Genomic DNA, 19,696 nt, shown 5'->3' with positions numbered 1-19,696 from the left:
CATCAGAGATGCTGAGGATAGGAAGGACCTCTCAAGATCTTCTAGTGCAACTTCCCTGCCCAAGGAAGGAATTACTGCTTTCTCTACTCTGCCCTAGCACTGTCCTCACATTACAATAAAATCACCTTTTCAACCTGCTTGCTAAATGCTGCTTCTGCCACTTCCAGCTATTTCTGCTTCACCTGCTCCTACTGAAATCACCATCTGGTAACCAGCTTTCTGTCCGGGCTCCTCCTTCCCCAAGAGGCATCCAGCCAGCCCCTGCTGCCACAATAATTATATTTTTCCTGTTAGAGCTAAGCATGCTGCCAACTGACTACAACAGCCTAGCAGCAGTGCTGCTTACATTCTAGCAATACTCTTATTAATGGAAATCCATAATGCTGATCTGTCTTTAAATAATCATATTAAGGAAAAAAACCTCTTCAGATCCTGCAATGAGTTCTGGCACGCAAGTGGACTACACCTTCCCATTTCCCATTTTTTCCCTCCCCCTTCCCACACAGCAAGTCAAATTTCTTTCAGCTAAAATTTGGCAACAAGATGCTTCTCAGAAACACATTCTAGCAGAAGGAGAGAGAGACAGAAAGAGAGAAGGAGAGAGAGAGAAGGAGAGAGAGAGAAGGAGAGAGAGGGAAGGAGAGAGAGGGAAGGAGAGAGAGGGAAGGAGAGAGAGGGAAGGAGAGAGAGGGAAGGAGAGAGAGGGAAAGAGAGAGAGGGAAGGAGAGAGAGGGAAGGAGAGAGAGGGAAGGAGAGAGAGGGAAGGAGAGAGAGGGAAGGAGAGAGAGGGAAGGAGAGAGAGAGAAGGAGAGAGAGAGAAGGAGAGAGAGAGAGAAGGAGAGAGAGAGAAGGAGAGAGAGAGAAGGAGAGAGAGAGAGAAGGAGAGAGAGAGAAGGAGAGAGAGAGAAGGAGAGAGAGAGAAGGAGAGAGAGAGAAGGAGAGAGAGAGAAGGAGAGAGAGAGAAGGAGAGAGAGAGAAGGAGAGAGAGAGAAGGAGAGAGAGAGAAGGAGAGAGAGAGAAGGAGAGAGAGAGACAGAGACAGGCTAAACCTTTTGCTCTTTTATTCATAATTTTATTAAGATAGATGCACCTAGGTAATCAGTGTATATTTGACTATCTGACTGAAACTCCATGTTGTACATGACCTGGATCACATCTTTCTACTAGAGTATTCTTAAATCAAGTGATCACTTGAAGAACTGAAGAGCAATTCTTTCATTTACATTAAGGCAAAACCATGACATGCAATCATGACTAACCCTGCATTTAGTAAGAGGAAAAAAAACAAGATAGCATACTAAGTCTTTTCCTAATTCAATTTTCTCCCTTTAATTAGATTTCTCCCCCTGTGCAGAATGGAACAGTCTGGCAGGCAAAACCGGTGTTGTCAAGGCAAGAAGATGGAGTGCGTTTTATCTATTGGCTACTTGCAAGCACAGATAATAAGACCTTCTGTCATTGGATCTATATATTCTCAATGACATTTGCTAAGTAAACCTTAGTTGCTTTTCCTAACCCTGTTGTGTAAATTAAACTCCCAAGCCTTACCATTCTTTTTTTAAAAATAAAAATCGATCTATAAACTACAAGCGCTAAATAAAGATCAAGTCTCAGACTTATGTGTTAATTACAAACAAATCTACTGTAAATGCAGGTTCTAATATAGGGAACAAGCACACAAGCATAGGTTTCATTCTCTGTTACAGCAACACAAATTCGGAAACAGGGTCACAGAAACCTGCAGCCTCCAGCACCAGGTTTCAAGCTGTCTGTGATGGCACTAAGCCCAACACCAAGCTCTTCGATGAGGAGACACAGGCAGCAGAAGTAGGAAAGAGAGGAAGCATTGGTGACAGCACTAACAGAAAGAGCAAAAAGGCAAACTAAGTCCCTCTCAGAGGTAATGGATGAGTGCAAATTCCAGCATAGTATCTGTGCTAGACACACAAAACCAAACTAACTAATGTGTCATCAACCACCTCTTGCACATCTTGTCTGCGGCTCTGCTATTTGCAGCTTGTGAACACTCAGCTGTTCCTGTAAAGCCTAGAAACAACACTGCATACTCCTGAGTACAATCCACTTCCCTGAGAACAGCAGACTTCATGCACATAAACAGATATTTCACCTTCTCTTTTTACATTAATATGTTTTCACAAGTGAACTTGTGATGGCCTAACATTGTCATTTCACTTGCTACAACTTCATCTGAATTACACATAATAAATTTATGTGTAACAAAACTCTTATCAAGATTATTCAGAAATGTATTTACCCTCAAATTATCCAGACCTGTTGTAATACTTTTGAGCCACCACTTATCACTGTCTCATAGCTGAGACCTTAAAATGCATTTGAAAGAACACAGTACATCAGAATTATTTTCTTGTTATTATAAGATTGCACTTAGTATCAAAATGAGTTCTAGAGATGAAAATCTGACAATTAAATAGACTTTGTACAACTCTATGTGAAATGAAATAACGAATAAAAATGTCTGTCTATCAGAACTATAAATATAAAGATTGAAAATATCTTATTTCATTAATTTGTATATGTATGCAAACAATTTCAAATTGCTAACAGTAAGTTAAGACCGGTGAGCAGAACTAAGAAGTCTTAGAGTAGAACAAGAGACTGATTGCCAATTTTTGAAAAATGAGACTATCAGGGCTCTCAAGGAAAGGAAATTAAGGTACTGCACACTGACAAGATTGCTTCTGTTCCACATACCTTAAGAACATGCTGTGTCTCACCTAGATAAAGCTATTACATGTGCACTTTCAACTGCATCTGCTAAGATTGTCTTAAAGTTGTACTTACGTGTCCTATTCTTGCTTCCAGAAATGACACAGAATGTATTTCAGAGCACAGGATGCACCAAACCAGAAAAGGTCTCCATATTTCTACTCTGCTTTTCTATTAAAAGTTTAACTAAAATAAGGCTCATTACAAAAAAAGCTACATCTCCGAAAGGCTAAAAAGCTGCCTGCAAAGCTTTCAACCAAACTGTAATGGAACAAACCAGGAATACTTCAAAAACATACAGTTTATAAACTAACTGTTGCAGTACTGCTGAAGTTGACAGAACACTGAGAGATGACTAAAATGGTCATTAACCCTCCCAATGTAATTATGGTTTTAGAATACAGAAATAACTTCAGTCTTGGCCTACTGTAACTATAAAGCTCCTTGAGAAATTTGTTGTACTAATACTGAGGAATTTCTACTTATAGTGCTCATATACAAAACAAAACCACATGCTTATAAATAAAAATCCAAGTATCATACTTGCTTTATGGTCCCCATAAACTAAACATAAAAATCCAAAGTAAAGTGGAAAGAGGACATAACAAAGAAGCAACTGCACTTCCTGACATTTACATTATACACTGAAGTGTGGCTAACAGTATACTCAGTTCCAGCAAGAAGCAAACGTGACTGTAGAAGATGTCAATCAAGTGGAAAAGAGCAAACTGTCAGTATTACCGGCCCAAATTTCAACAGGGAGCTTAGAGTTATTGGCATGCAAGCCAAAATCCTCTACTCCCTTTTCTTATCCCCAGACTCTCAGATCTTCACAAGGCACTTTAACACCAAAGGAATGGAGGCTTCTGTGAAAGAGGACAAATGTGAAAAATCAATACCAGAGTGGTTCTCCACGAACATGCATAAACCCAAGGGGAGTTACCAGAAAACCTTCAGCTTCAGAGCACTCTACACTTCTGGTTTCACCATGAAGAAGAAAGAGACCTGGGGTAGGTCACGATCCTGGAGTAGGGGTACTATTTCACTATGCCAAGAAATAAAACCAGTCATGATAATACACATGTAGAGTAATACAGTTCTTAAACAAAGCATTTTATCTGCAAGCTCCTAGTCAGCTTCTGTCTGCAGAAGAACAGAGCTGGTTTGGGGCTTCACCAGGACAACCCAAGAGGCCTCAATGCAGTTGTTGTATAATTCTCCTCACAGCTTCCTAGGAAAAGTGAAAAAAGGAAAAAACCTAAACAAGAGAGGCTTTAACAGGGAGAGCAATGTATGTGTCACTGGGAGCTTTTGCAAATTTTACTCCATGAATGATTTGCATTCCTGCCTTTTCCTCACCTAAACAACAGTTAGTGGAGCTTTTCACAGAAAATCCCTGAGCACAAGCTTCAGTCTCATTTACACCAAGATATCTTTCTTTGGAAAGACATCAGGAGATCAGGAGATACATGGCAGGATTTTGGAGATGTCAGGTTCTACTGGAATGCTTCTACAAGGAGTTGCACAGTGGATACACTTCTCCTTGGGGCTTTCTGTAACTCTGGACGTGGCTCCAAGCCAGGCCCACAAAGCCACTCCATGGTACATTTTCACACCAACTCATTTTGGGCTAGTGACAGCAATGTAATTACTGGCACTGGCTGCAAGACTGGAAATTTGGGTTTTTTTCAGCAGATAAGTTATAAAGTCACCATTCTTGCATTTGTTGCTTTAATACACTAGAATGAAGCTAAGGCTTTCCCTCATTTTCATTAAGCAATAGCCCCCTTGCAAGCAGTGGGAGATGGCACCAGCGCAAAGAAGGTCACAGATGTGCACTCCCTGGAGGGCTGAAGAGACAGTCATAGGAGGAATTTGAGTGTTCCTGGAGGGAAATCAAATCCTAAATTTATAAAATCAACCCTGCTCTCTATGCCCTCAAGTATGTTGAATTATTTATAAGAACAGCTCTAGCACAGAAGATGATCAGGAAGAACGAAGACTCAAACCTCTCCCCTCCAAAGTCCAGGGGAGTGCTTTCCTGTGAGGGATATTTCCTTTCATCCTCATCCTTGATTTTTGAACATTTAATCAAAACGATATTTCCCCAGAAAGTTTTGCTTGGGGAAAAAAAATAAAATCAAGCTCCTTCCTTTCTGAAATAGAAGTCCAGTCAGCAATAATAATTACATTGGCAGAATTGTACCAATAAATAATCCCATATGGACCCTAGTCTGAGTAATTTTTACATAACAGATGCCTAATAGTTAAAAAAGGAATAGAAGTCCACCTCTGCCTGTCACAAATCAAGAGGCTGACTTAGGAGTGGGAGATGTGGCACTGTGTTCTGTGAGCAGCAAGGACTGGTCATAGAGCTTCAGGCACAAGTGTGTCCCTTTCTTCCAGCCAATGCTGACATGCCACCATAGGACTGCGTCCCTATCCTGGCACACTTCAAAGGTCAACAAATGCCCCAGACTACCACCCACACATTCTTGCATTTCCTTACTTCCAATGTCTTCTGAAAAAAAGCTGGGTTTTTTGTTTGTTTTTCACTGTGTGTCATTATTGTTACTGTTGCATTCCTGAGCATTTAATGCCAGCAGAAAGGTGCTGAAACCAATTTCACTTCCTCTGAAACACCTTCCTCAGATTTCGATTTTGTGAAAAACACTACAAATAACTAAAATAAATCCATTATTATGCTGGGAACTATATATGCATGGACAACCCACTAGAAACCTTTTCCCCTTTTACTCTATGCACACAGCAAAAATTTTTTAGCCACAGTACAAAAGAAAACTTGAGGCTACCTAACAACACAAACAGTACCATATTTTCAGGAGAAAAGCTGCAGTCAATGCAGAAAAGTGGGGTTTATGAGCAAATATTAGAAAAATACAAATATAAGCAAAGCTCAGGAGCAATTACTGAAAGAAGTCTGATTACAAAACATAGCTCTAATTGCTGGAGACTGTACACCCTTAATACTTATTTTTCACAAGCACAGAAAAGAAAAAATCCAACAAAAAAGGACACAAGGGAGTGTTAAGTTAGGACAAGCAGTTCTAACCAGAGGCAGGGATACACCCACCACTGTTTTACTTATTGTCAATAATCAAGGGAGATCACTGCTCTTTAATTACATTTTTTAAAAGTCTAAACTAGCAGGCACCTGTTAAACACAAAGCTTTCAATTTCACATTCTAAACACCTTGCTGTTTCTTACATCTTCAGCACCTGTATTACAAAGATGTTTCTTTGTAGCACTAGGGTTCAAATAAGCTGTTTTCTATTTAAACTGTTAGGTGTTTCCTTGAACCTTTTGCTATTCTCTTAAGACTGTACAGTATTATATTAAATAAATTCATGAAATCACTCAACAAAACAGTCAATGTCAAAAATGGATGAAATATTATCTCACCACCAAAGCAGCAATACAACTGCTATAGTCCCTACAGACCTAATTCGTCCCCTCACAACTTCATTTAGGTATATACCTATGTACATACAGAAGATAATGATCAGGAACTAAGGCTTAAAGCTGCACCAAGACCTTAATGGTACAACATAAAGACTGCAACAACTGCACATGTGAAATACAATAGCTGAGATAGTGCAATTACTCATTATTTATGCAAAGAAAACAAAAGCAAAATTATGCTATTTTACCAGTGTTTGCATTGAGATCTAATCTGCTATAAGAGACTTCATTATGATCCACATTTCCCAACGAGTGGGCCATTTCAATGCCATTATTGTTGGATACCCAAAACACTTATTATGTTATGCACTGGGAAGCTGCACAAATCTTACAGTAACAAAACCCAAAACTAAAGCAAGTTTCCTGGCTTAGAAACCCCGAACAGGTTAATGGAAAGGGAAACCTTGGCTAAACAAAAGCATAAAGCAATCATGAAGTACATACTTTGTATCTCTGTCCTCAGAGGGAGCTCTGGTGCCAATTGATTCTCACACAAGTTTCTGCCCTGGCAGATGACAGAAATGCCAGTGCTTCCCCAGCAAATGAGTCCAGTTATTCACTGTCTGCAATTGCTTAACTAGTTAACAGGAAAAATATCCTAGGCTCTTCTGGTAAGAACTTATTGCCCATTACTTGATTTCTCCAGGTAGGAATGGGGAAGACTTGATTACTTCCCTCTACACTGGATCATCTTAGATCTCTGAGCTCCAAGTCTAGGCCCAAGACATAGATATCATGTCCTGGAATACACAGAGGGGCCAAGGGATTATGTCAAGGGATTAAAATAGATTAAAGCAATTCTGAACTCCAAGTCCTGACCATCAGAGGCCTGTCAAAACTGTAACAACCAACTTCCCATGTATTGAATAGGCAATATACTGACATTCATAGAATCATAGAATTGGCTGGGTTGGAAGGGACCTCAGAGATCATCAAGTCCAACCCTTGATCCACTCCCCCCATGGTTCCCAGACCATGGCACTGAGTGCCACATCCAGTCTCTTTTTAAATATCTTCGGGGACGGAGAATCCACCACTTCCCGGGGCAGCCCATTCCAATGGCTGATCACCCTCTCAGTAAAGAAATTCTTTCTAATATCCAACCTAAACCTCCCCTGGCACAACTTGAGACCGTGCCTTCTTGTCTTGCTGAGGGTTGCCTGGGAAAAGAGACCAACCCCCACCTGGCTACAACCTCCTTTCAGGGAGTTGTAGAGAGTGATGAGGTTTCCTCTGAGCCTCCTCTTCTCCAGGCTGAACAGCCCCAGCTCCCTCAGCCTCTCCTCGTAGGATCTGTGCTTGAGTCCTTTCACCAGCCTGGTTGCCCCCCTTTGGACCTGCTCCAGGACCTCGATATCCTTCCTAAACTGAGGGGCCCAGAACTGAACACAGTACTCGAGCTGTGGCCTCACCAGATCCACAACAAGCTCTTTGGGAAAGAATCTACAATGGCCCTAAGGAACCATTTTAACACACATCTTCATGACAGCTATGAGTAGTCTGCAGCAGAAAGTAAAGCTTTAAATACTTCCTAGGATTGATCCATAGGATAATGAAAAATTCCTAAAAGTGTAATTTTGATTACAGGGCCTCATGGTGCAGTTCTTCATATCTGATGGCAAAGTTACTGCAGGAAGTCCCTGTTCTGCCACAGCTGTAACTTCTCGCTACGGTTTACTACTTGCAACAGCCAATGCAAGGATGTGTGGAAATGGCTGCCTAAAGTGTTCAGGGCTTTTAAAGAGATATTTACAGGAACAGAAACAACAATACAGAAATGAGAGCTTCTTGAGATGGCTTTGATGCCAACAAAAGCCATGTGGGATCATGTTTTTCTTCTCCAGCAGAAACAACAGTCAATAACACAGCTTCACCTCACTAGCCTAAGGTATCAAGAGAAAGTGCACGAGGACTGGCAGCAGCCTCCTGAACTGGGGTGTTATCCCCAACAGCTTTCCAGAGGAGTCACATCAGCTCATTTCATACAGCTGCTACTCTGGGACTACTGTTGTGTGGCAGCTGCTATCTGCACTAACATGAGAAATGTTTGCTTACTGAATGGAAGCTGCAGGTGACAAATTTTAGGAGTTGGTTTTGCATTTTTACAGAAAATAACCTTTGTAAGGAACAATATAAGAGACAATTAGATGTATCCATTAGGATAGAAATCAGAAGAAAACACTACATGAATAGTATTGAACTCAAACATATAAATAATCTGAACTGGAGCCATTAGTTGCAGCTGCAAACAATTTAAGCTATAGTGCACAGTGACATTTTAGGATTAGCTCAAATATTTTGCAGATGTGAAGGTATCTGGTAATAAAAACTTGGGATAGGAGTAAAGAAGAATAGCAGCTAAACTTTTGAATGCTAGAATAAATGAAGTTGGAAACCTTAAACAGAAAACACAGCACTCTCCAGTAAACTTGGTCAAGTAACACAGCAAGCCACTTCTAAAGTTCTAAATCACACCTTTGCAGCTTAAACAAAAATCAATATACTCACCATTTGGTTACACACATTGGAGAGCTGGCATGCATTAGAAAAATCTCATCATCGTTTATAAATACTGTTTCAAAATTTATAAACTTAGCAACCTTCCAAAGTACTATTGCCACAAACAGATGAGACCAACTGCATACATACATGAGCTGCTTGGCCGATAGTGAGCCCCCGGGTACCGCCTGCCCATAGTGCCGGTCAGCACATCCCCGCACGCTGCCACCTGCTTGCACAGTGCAGACCCAAACACTTAACTGAGGGGAAAGAGAAAAAAGAAAGTGAAGATTTAGTACAACAGCTGTGTCTTTTTCATCAAAATGCTAATGACCCCTACAAATTTCAGGATAACTACATCTATAAATTATTCATAGCCGTGTTGTCAAAGGAGATGAACTGTTGTGCTACACACGCAGCATAAATTTATTATTAGTGGTTGGCCTCCATTAATAAGCTCACATAAATTTTAAAGCATAAAGTAGTCTCAGGTCATACAGTAGCTTCTTTTGACCCATGACACAGAGAGAGAACAAACACTGCAGGGAAGAGTTTGCTTTTGCCTTTAAGTAAAGTTAGCCGGTAGGTGAGATTTAATAATAATGCTGCCTTATATTTCTTAAAGCAATCATTAAGCAACAAGTTTATGAACAGTTTGCTATAGAAGCAAAACTTATCCATGCTACATAACTTAGATAGCTTCAAATCTGTCACTGTACCAGAGCCCCTACAGGAATGTGAGCTATTCAGTAGTGTATCAGTCTTCTTGAAGTATCAAAAAACCCCAGGCAAACAAGAAATGCACGGCACATCTTATGGTAAGAATGGAGTAACAAACCACAAATCTAAAATTTTAATTGAGATGCCACTGAACCAAATAACTATTGTAAAATATTTCAGTCTAAACTCAAGCCTCATTGCTTCTTCCTTTGGTATAAGATTTTGTACTAAAATACAGCTGTTAGCTGATTTTCAGTTTTACTTCTTTCTTAAGTCTATCTGAATAGCTTCCATGTTCCCGTATGTCTTCCACTGCGTGACAACCATGTGCGGGAGCGGCAAAGAAAATGCGTGCAATCAATATGGTTGATAAACGAACTTCTGGTTTATTGCGCAGCAACTTTCCCTTATATAGTGCTTCTGTGACCACACCCCCGACACCAACATAACCTTTTATTGGACACCCGGTGTGTTTACCTGTAGCACAGCGAATCCCTGGTGCAGATAGCACCAGAGTATGGGCCGGTCTAATTGGCCCCCCAAACATGGGGTTGGGCACAGTAAAGGGGTCACACCCCCTATCTCTTTGAGAATATTCAGGAATATTCTCCAACATTCTCCAATCCTCTCTAACATTCTACAACAACCATGTAGTTTATAAAGACACATTTCCTTTTATTTAATTCTCTCTCTTGCTAGAAGAATCAACAAAGCAACACATCTGAAGTATCTTTCCTGTTTCATTAAGGATTTTTACTGTCCCAGGCTACAGCTACAAGAACAATTTTGTTCTTCGCAGGAAATGGAGAAAAGTATCAGGATGTAGATGAATAGCATTTCAGCAAACCCAGGAGATTTCCACAAATCTGCAGATATATCAGTTCTGTGACTGAGCAGAATACCACCTCGCTTGGGAATTAGATAAGCTTTTAATATATATTGGCATTCATGGAATTTGCCTGTGAGCCAACACAGATGAAAACTCACCATAAAGATGAATTTTTGACCTGGATTGTGTTCCTGAACAGGTTTATGGTGTTTGCACTAGTATAGGTAGCTAATAAGGGCTGCCTGTGCTTAAAGTAACTTAAAATGCAATTGCATAAAATTGCTATGGACTCTGTGGAGTACTTTTGCAATACATGCACCAACAAGGCTGCATATATGATATCTGACAGTGCAAAAAACAGGTCAAGATCTCAGTTATTTCCCAAACCAATGCTGACAAAGCATGTCGTGTTTAACTGTCCTCAACAGGGAAAGTTCAGGGAACCAATGAGACTATACTTTGCAACAAAAAAGAATTGTGGTTATTAAGATGAAAAGTGAATAGCAAACAATAAAATTAACATTCAAGGAAAAAACTTTGCATTTCTTTTGCAGGGCAACTTGGGACAACTCCTTGCCATGGGCCCAAAAGAACTTTTTAAATTCTTGTAGTGGCCTGCTAATTCAACACATCAAATGTGCAAGAAAAATGTTTCAGATGGCTGCTTTCCCTTCACTGATCTATAGGAATAATTAAAAAAGCCAAAATACAACCACATTTATTAGTATAAAATATTAAGTATCACCTCACGCTGAATTCCATCGTGTTTTTACTCCCCTCAAATACCTATACACCAAGATCATAGCAGAATAAAACAGAACAGACTTTAGCTGTGCAGGAATTAAACAAAAAAACATGTAAGGGAAACAAAAATTGTAACCAGATGACAGTATTTACAAATCTTTTCCCTAGCTTATGAAAGAATTTGATCTGTATGGAGCTGCAAGATTAGACATTTTTCATAAATGCATTCTTCCTGGAAGGTGTATACTTTTCTAAAACCATAATACTCACTAAATTATAACAAATGCCTACACATGAGACACACTATTCCTTCCCTATCTCTCACAGCACAGCATCAGAGGGGTCCTTCTGTGCCACACCCTAATAAAATACTTAGCGAGATACATATTAAAAATTGCAAACCCCACAATTATGGTCTTAAACCGCTCAATCAAACTAGAGTATGGTTTTCCTAAAGACATTCCCATCATGGGAATAAACCACTCCTTGGAGAGGCCAGGTGCTACCTAAAGGTATGGACATTTTAAAATACCAGAAATCTCCATGGAGAAGCCAACATAAAGATACAGTCTCATTAGAGCAAAGGTTTCATAGATTACTTTATAAAAAAAATGGGAACTGCCAAAATTTACAACCTGGATTAAAACCAACTATCAAAAGTTACTTTAGAGGCAAGTGCCAGACAGCAAGTAAAGTTAAGTTGCCCTGCAAAGTAACCGTGATAGTGGGCTGTGCACAGCAGCAGGGCCATATCCACATCAAGATAAATGAAGATGCTGCTTAAATTTGGATTTTTTTCTTTTTTTTCCAAGAACCATCTCTGAATTGTGACCAGAATAGCCAAAGGGACCTGCATTTTAAACACAACCAGTCATGCAGGGGAATGCTGGAGAGACTCCTGAGCTTCAGCAAGCTCAGGGAACTCCAACAAGAATTTAAGTGACCTTGCTGGTATCCAAATACCAAGGTGAAAGCATTTGAAAACAAACATTTACTTTCTATATGCATCCATGAGATGAGTTAACAAAATGGAAGGAAGTCTCAAATATTCCTTTTGAAAGAACCAAATACAATATATATACATATTTGGGTTTTGTTTTTCTTTTTACATGTACACAACTTAGATATCCACAAATGCACAAAGATCTGAGTGGAACTTGAATGTACTTAATATGTCCGATCAGGTCTTCTAAGTATTCTAAGTATTAATTTGTAACCCACTCACACACATTTGTTTTCTAAGAAATGTGTTTTGTAACAGCTTTCTGTGGTTTTTTATTACTATTTTATTACAAAATCACTTCTAAAATGTTTTGTGATGATTCTTTATAGTTAAATTTAAAACTACATATACATAGCCTTATAGTTTCTCTTCAATAAATGTTTCCATTTGACTCTGTCTGAAGATTTATTTTTTTGTCCTTTCTTGATCATCTTCCCTGATTTGTTTCAGGTGACCAGACAAATGCTTCAATTACAGACAACCATGGAAACAAACCCTGAGCTATGACTGCATCCCTTCCACCCAGGGGAGCACCTGGAAGCACTATCCACACCTCCTGCCAAGTCTTTTCTAGGAGCTGTGGTGAAAGAGCTACCAGCTACTCATCATCACTCATAATGAGGCCGTAAATCATCTTGCAGAGGGGCCTGCCAGGACTTTCAGCCGAGGCTGTCATCTTCCTAAGACATTTTGTTTACAGAGCTTCTTTTGTTGTGCCTCTTTTACATTTCTTAGTTTTTATAACTGTTACATGAGAGCTTCATTTTACTTCTATTTATTTTTTGACACTACAAAACCCCCACAAAAACAAACAAAAGACCCCTCAACAAACAAACCCTCCAAAACCTAAATTCTGATGCCTTTTTCTTTTTTTCATAAGCAAGTCAAGCCAAGAGTTACATACAGCAGGCACACAGCATCAAGTCTGCTTGAACTAATTCTATTATCTTTTGTTTGAGGATAAACAACCCGTTGTTCAACCTCCACACTTTTAATGAACACTAAACCTTTTTAAGGTTTCACCTAAATTTATTTGTTTACACATGCTGCTGCTTATGAAGGTATTAACCTTTCAGGATTCTTTACAAATGTTTGCTGTAATGACGTGTTCAAACCCAAATACAAGTGCATTAACACAAGCTACTATAATCTCATACAATATACTGTCATCAGACCTACCCTCACATGCTCAAGAAAAAGGATACCAAAAAAAGAGATGACTGCAAATTACCTACAGAAGTCACCCAAGTGTGACTGACTACATCATTCAACACTCAAAAGGAATAGCTACACACAGCAGGGAAACAAAAAAGGTTATTGCATGGTGTTTCTCAAGGGATACCTACACAAGAAATTACATTCCAGAACTCTCTGGGTGATACTGTGACAAACAACACAATCTCAGCTTTAAAGTCTTGCTTTGAATACCAGGAAACAGCCCTGCTAAGGAATGGGTAAGAGGAATGCCTTGCATTGTTTTAAAAACACACCAGGGCCAGGATAGCAATAGGTTGAGACACTGAAAGAGGCTGATTAAAAATATAATTCAGCCTGTAAGGCTGGTGGAAGGATCTTTTTGAGATAAGAAAGTGTATTTGTATATACACGATTTTGTATACGTATGCACCTCTTTGCATATATAATGCAAATATACTTCCCATATTCAGCTGCCTCTCACTTTGTCAGCATTCAAAGCAGCCACTTGGGGAGCATCACCTGTAGGACACCATTAGTGACAAGCAATTTAAACAAGCAAGTAAAGTGTGCAGCCAGGCCATTAGGACACTGTGCTACTGATTTCTGGAGGCACATACAGAGCCAGCACATTCATTTGCAGTGCTGGGAACTGCTAACGGATGTGGATCTTTAAGACAAACTGCCTACTGAAGAAAGCATAATGTTGTCTACTAGCCAAATATCTTCTATCTTTGAGAGTGTGACCTCTGCAGAAATCCATGATTCATATGTAAAGAAAAAAAAAAAACAAGGTAGTAATTTTAGGGATTAGGTTTTGGGTTTTTTTGGTTTTTTGTTTTTTTTTTAAGAGACCCACCTGGCTTTCCAATTCTGTCTGGAAGCACTCGCATGCAGAAGGTTTTGCTTTCCCACCACCTGCCTCTACTGAGGGTCAGGAAGCCACCCTGCTTACAGGAGGACTCAATCCCCATCACCGCCGCTCACTGGCACGGGATAAAAGCTTCCCGGGAACTGGAAAGACAACTGCAACCCCACGGCCAAGGGGATGTCCTGCCTGCACTACAGCCCTGCTGCACTCACCGTGGGTTTGCCACACTTAGACCTGTCTGGAATGCACTGTAACCCAGACACGACATGCTCAGAGACCTGGATAACTCTGTCCTGCCCATAAAGCCTGGTGACTCCACCACTGTGCCTTCCAACACGCTCACACTGCAAGGAACAAGAATTTGAGCAATCATTCTCACTTGGAATTCTGTCCTGTATACCTTATGGCATGTATACCTTCTAACTTCTCCCCTAACAAGTTCATATTTGGATGCTTTCCCTCTTTTCCATGTGTGAAAATTTCTCTAAGAGGGCTTTTCTTATTCTTGGTCATCTTTTCAGGGTACTGTGTCCCCTGCCTGCTGAGTGGAGTTTCCCATACACTACCTGCGGACGGTGTTACTGTTTCCCACTTGGTTCTTGGGGATACTATTAGTCACTTGGACAATATTCCTACAGTGTCCCTAAATCATACTTGAGGCTTTGTCACAGAGTGTCTAACTTGCCAAAAATGTGGTTTTTTTAAATTTAGTGTTTCTGTACTTCTGTAGCCAGCTCATGTATAGCAAACAGAATTCAAGTCATTCATGGCCCCCTGGCCCTAATCCTCTTGCACAGAGGACACATACTTTCTCAGTAAAACACACCTGCTTTTCATAATTATTTATTCTACATTAAGTTATCTTAACACAGAAAAGGCATCAGGACATTTTATGCTCAACCATACAGACCCGATATACTTTAACACTACGAAAAACTTATAAATTAAGATAACTTCATTTACTCCTGTGCAGCTATCTGAACTGGTATCAGCTAATGATCTCAATTCTCCTTCATCTTTGGGGAGGATTTGTTCAAAGTTAAGGCTGACAAGACCAAGGCTGCCATGCTTTGAGCTTCTGGGGCTGCAGCGAGCTTGGGCTGTGTGCCAGAAAAAATGCTGATGAGCTGAAGAACTGGCATTACACAATCAAAGCAATGGTCACCAGGTAACCCAGATCTCCCCATAAAACCTAAAACAGAGGGCAATACTTAAGGCTGCAGTGATACATTCTGAAAGAGTTACACAAGAGAGAACACAAAGAAAGGTCCAAATAAATGGCTTAGTAGAAGCAGACTGGGAACTTCTTTTGACACAAATAAAAGGAGAAGGGAAAACACAAATTAAGTAAAAAAGTGAAAAATATCAGATTACAAAAGAAATTTCAATTAACATTATCATTAATGTCACAAAAGGTGTTAGTGAAATCTGCAGATGACATAAAATCTGGACACTGCTGCAAGGATAAAGATGGAATCATCAAAAGGAAAACTGGATGTTGAGAAGCAGCATAATAGAAATCTAATGAAGTGAAGTAACACAGAGCATATAATTCATCCAAGGAATCACTAAGGAGTTCTGGTCATTTGCATCTAAATGATCTAACAGTGTGATGCAAATGTTTGGATGTGATGGAAGAAAGAGACTCAGCTATATCAGAGGGGTAACTGACCTGCTTCTGAGCTTCCAGTGTGAGGCATGCACAAGGGAAGGCAAATCTGTTCTCTGGTTACAGCCTTTCCTGCAGAGCTAGAAAAACAGTGACACCATCATGCAGTGTAATGCCCAGACCTCATCTGAAACAGTCCAGGAGCATCTGGTCCCTCACACACCAGGGATTAATGGAAAACACAGGAAATTGGAAGATACTCAAGGTACCAGATTTCTGTCTTGTACAAGGATATTAAGGGTTTGGCTTGCAGCAGAAAAAAGGCAACAAAATCTTTAAAGCATAATGTTGGCACAAAAAATGGCTGCATGTAAAGCAGTTATTGCTAAATTTAGGCTGGAAATTAGAACATACCTAACATCAGAGAAAGGTGGTTGACGAACAGCTTTCCAAAAGGCTATATTAAAATTACAAACTGTGCAATGTCATGGAGGTAAGCATCTGACTGGGAGATAATTTCCTGTGATATAATTTATTTTTTTTTATTTTTACTTCTTAAGAACATTGACCTTTTTTTCTGTGGAATTCATTCAGAGGCTAGTGAGACTCTAAACAACCTCTTCCAGACAAAAACCCAGCAGGGTTATAAAACTGCATGCTTAGTGGGTAAAAAGTTTAAAGAAAAAACAAACAAGAAACAAACAAAAACCAACCAATCCAAAAAACCCCAAAAACCACATCTAAGATTTGGGGTATCAAGTTTCAGAAAATAGGATTGCTTTCACCTAATAGGATTTAGAAGAAACTTTGGGAACAGATTTTTCACTCTGCCTCCTGCACTATTTTTTGGCCACCTTAATTCTCTGCAGCAGCCTGAGAGCTGATAAACTATCTATTTCTGAAGTATGATTCAGGATTTCAATTTTTTTTTTTTGTTTGTTTTTTTTTTGGTGTTTTTTTTTTTTTTGGTTTTTTGTTGTTGTCTAGGTTCAGTTACCAAGAACGTGTCTGAATGTCTTCATTTGCCATAAACTGAAAAACAATTACAGCTCCATCAATATAAGCAGTACATTCCTTTTGCTGCTTAACTGAAGGAAGGACTGGAGTTTTATTTGCAGAAAGAAAGCAACTCATTTACATTTTTGACAAGAAAACAATTCAGCCCCCTGTAGGTTTTGTTTTGATGTTAACCCACAAGGGTATGATGGAAAAATAAACTCAAAGTCATGAGGACCTCACATGGGCAACAATGCCATAGTATTCAAAAAGAGTAAAGTAAATTTTCCCTTTGTTTCCAGGTTTCCCCATCCATACAGAGAACTTTCATACAACACCTGTATTGATAAACAGCTGCTCATCAGCTACAAAAAACCCCTCAACGTTTTAGTAAATAAAGACATTTTGGAAAGAGTAATTTCTCAAGCATCACAGGAAAAAATACTACTTTAAGATCAGTTAATGAAAGAAGGAAATAAAAAGCCTGGGCTTTCTTTTTTGCCTTTTTAGAAGGAACCTACACAAAGTACCTCTATAGCTCTATAATATACCCTTACGATTAATATATCAGTGTCACACTGAAGTTCTCCTGAAAAAGTTAACAAAGCAGTAATTACACTGAAAATTACATTGATCTTTTGTCAATGTACTTGTTTAGTTTCACCTCCTCTCAAAAACAGGGGCTACAACAATGTAAGCATATTCCTGGGTACCTCCTTCTCTCTCCATTCACAACCCATATTGTATTGGCAAGTACTGCAATACAGCATAACTTGTTCCTAAGCTGACATGCCACATGCTGTGCTTTTCTGTGATTATGCTGTGGAAAGGATTTTCAGCATTAAAAAAAAATAATTATTAACTTAATGACAAGTCAAGATATGGTTCATTATCTGCAGTTCCACCTTTCTTGATGGAAGTACTTAATTCGTAGGAAAAACTATTTTTTTAAAAATAATTAAACATCTGTCAGAGTAATCAAAATAGAGCTTCATGTTTTTGCTGATGCTTCCTAATCCTAATCCTGAGCCATGAATAATCATGTTAAATATAGTAACAATGCATTAAATTTTTTTTTATTTATTTTATTTAACATTTTCTAAAATACTGTTAATTTCTACCTCTTGGTACCATTTTGGATTTTTTTTTACAAATTAGCTGAGTCTGGGCACAATAAACTACCAGCTCAAGACAAACAACAAGCTACGATTCAATTATTTATTTTCAGGTCTCTCCTCTCCACAACAGCTTCCCCAAGGCAAGAGCAGTGTCCTTGGTTTTCAAGGACAATTGCTATCAATATAGCAAGAAATTTATTTCTTTTGAAAGTATGATATATTAAGCTAGTAAAAAGGCTGAACCATGTCCTACAGTACCCAGTACTAGATCTTCTACTGCTGTTACCAGTGGCAAAAGGTGATGACAAACGACACAACGCTGGAAGCAGGGCAGGTTATTTCATTTACATGCTGCAATTTGAGAAGTTTCCCTAGGGCTTCCTTCAAAACCTGTTACTATTAATAAACAAATCAGGCACCAGAGAATTAGCCTGATGTTGTGAATAGCATCTACAAACAAGCAGCTATTGTCTTCAGTCTCAAGTGATGATAGCAGAACAGGAACCTTCTGATAGCCTCTGCTGAGCCACAAGAGAGGGCTTGCAGCAAGCACATTGCTGTGGAGCTACCATGCAGGTACTGCAACCATGTTTGCCAAGCAACAAGTACTACAGATGACCTCACATAATTTCAGCACCAAAACAGGCTGAACTAAGGGCAACTAGGATGGAACCCATTAAACACTGCTTCCTAGAGGTTTCCTGCAAAATGTCACAGAGTATGTGTCTTTTGTGCCATGCTTGGACCTGAAGTTCAGATTCAACCAACCTCTTTGCTTTGTAGCCAGGAGTTTTAAATTACACTTAATAAGAAACTGTTCAACTAAAGAGGGGTCACCAATACAAGCACACTGAGGTAAAAGCAAGCATGAATTTTCTACTAGCCTATGAAACAAATTGCTGATTCTGGTTTAGCCCCTCACAGAGAGGCACACACCTCCAGAAATTACCATCTCAGCAGAAATATCAGAACAGCCACAAAAACTTAACTCTCATTATTAGCAGCAGAGATTCTACTAAGGCCTGGAGGAAGACACTGAAGTACTCAGATGGTCCTGAGTACAGAGTTTGTTCTTGGCATAGACTTCCACCTTTAAAATGCATTTCCAGTGAAACCTGGAAAGGAATTAAGTCTACACTACAATATCTGTAATCTCAGAAATCATGTGGTGAGCACCAGCTCCACTGTAAGACTGACACCCATGCCTTGCCTCCAAGGCTCGCTGAAAGACTTTGAAAAGCAGTGACTGCTGTTCAGGTAGTTGAACTCCAAAACACTGAGTTATCAGAAAATGTGTAGCCTTTCCTTTTAATTTGAAAAGGTCTGGCAAGCTGTATCCTCCCCAGGCAACTGGGGTGAGAAATTTCAGCCACATTAAACAATGACTGAAGTCCTGTTCCCCTGAGCTTGGCATTAAAGCAGTCTGACATCAGGTTGCTGAGTAAAGATCAGCAGTGGTGGTCTCACAAAAGCTGCTTGCAAGACACCTTAGCTAATGCCAGGCCAATGGGTGCACTGTGCCTGGGAAGAATGCTTCCTGACAGTAAAACAGAGGCCAGCCAAACATTATCCAGAGAGCAATTCACCTGAAGATGCTCTGATAGACAAGCCCTTGGGGAACTAGACATGACTGCGAAGAAGAGTGAGTTGTATTAGGGCAACTGGTCCCATTAAGGTGAAGATCCTTGGTCTAATAGCTTCTTCCCTGGTGAAAAGACTGAAATCTTCAGGGCAATTATGAGACTTCCTTACTGATACATAAAATGATTCAGGACAACAAAAGGGCTTCCAGGCTCTTCTACTGATAGGGAGAAGACCACAAAGGAACAGAAAGGGAAAGGAAAAGGGAGAAAAAGGGAAGGAAAAAAAACACATGAGAAT

The 19,696-nt window shown here is 39.6% G+C and overlaps 1 protein-coding gene across 12 annotated transcripts in view; it reads right to left on the bottom strand.

Annotated features, from left to right (window-relative positions):
• Window positions 1–19,696, bottom strand: part of APBB2 (amyloid beta precursor protein binding family B member 2) — a 169,070-nt gene that overhangs the window by 92,995 nt on the left and 56,379 nt on the right. For 11 of the 12 annotated variants that reach the window (XM_071743668.1, XM_071743667.1, XM_071743677.1 and 8 more), the window contains one exon: window positions 8,882–8,991. In XM_071743668.1, the coding sequence (XP_071599769.1) occupies window positions 8,882–8,927 (46 nt within the window). In that variant the 5' untranslated portion in view covers window positions 8,928–8,991. Of the gene's footprint in view, window positions 1–8,881; window positions 8,992–13,258; window positions 13,281–19,696 lie in introns of those variants that run through there. The other variant, XM_071743671.1, reaches the window with a different exon arrangement.

Source organism: Heliangelus exortis, chromosome 4 (assembly GCF_036169615.1).
Source record: "Heliangelus exortis chromosome 4, bHelExo1.hap1, whole genome shotgun sequence".
Lineage (NCBI taxonomy): Eukaryota > Metazoa > Chordata > Aves > Apodiformes > Trochilidae > Heliangelus > Heliangelus exortis.
Note: the sequence above shows the minus strand (reverse complement) of the source record. Positions and strands in the feature narration are given on the sequence as shown.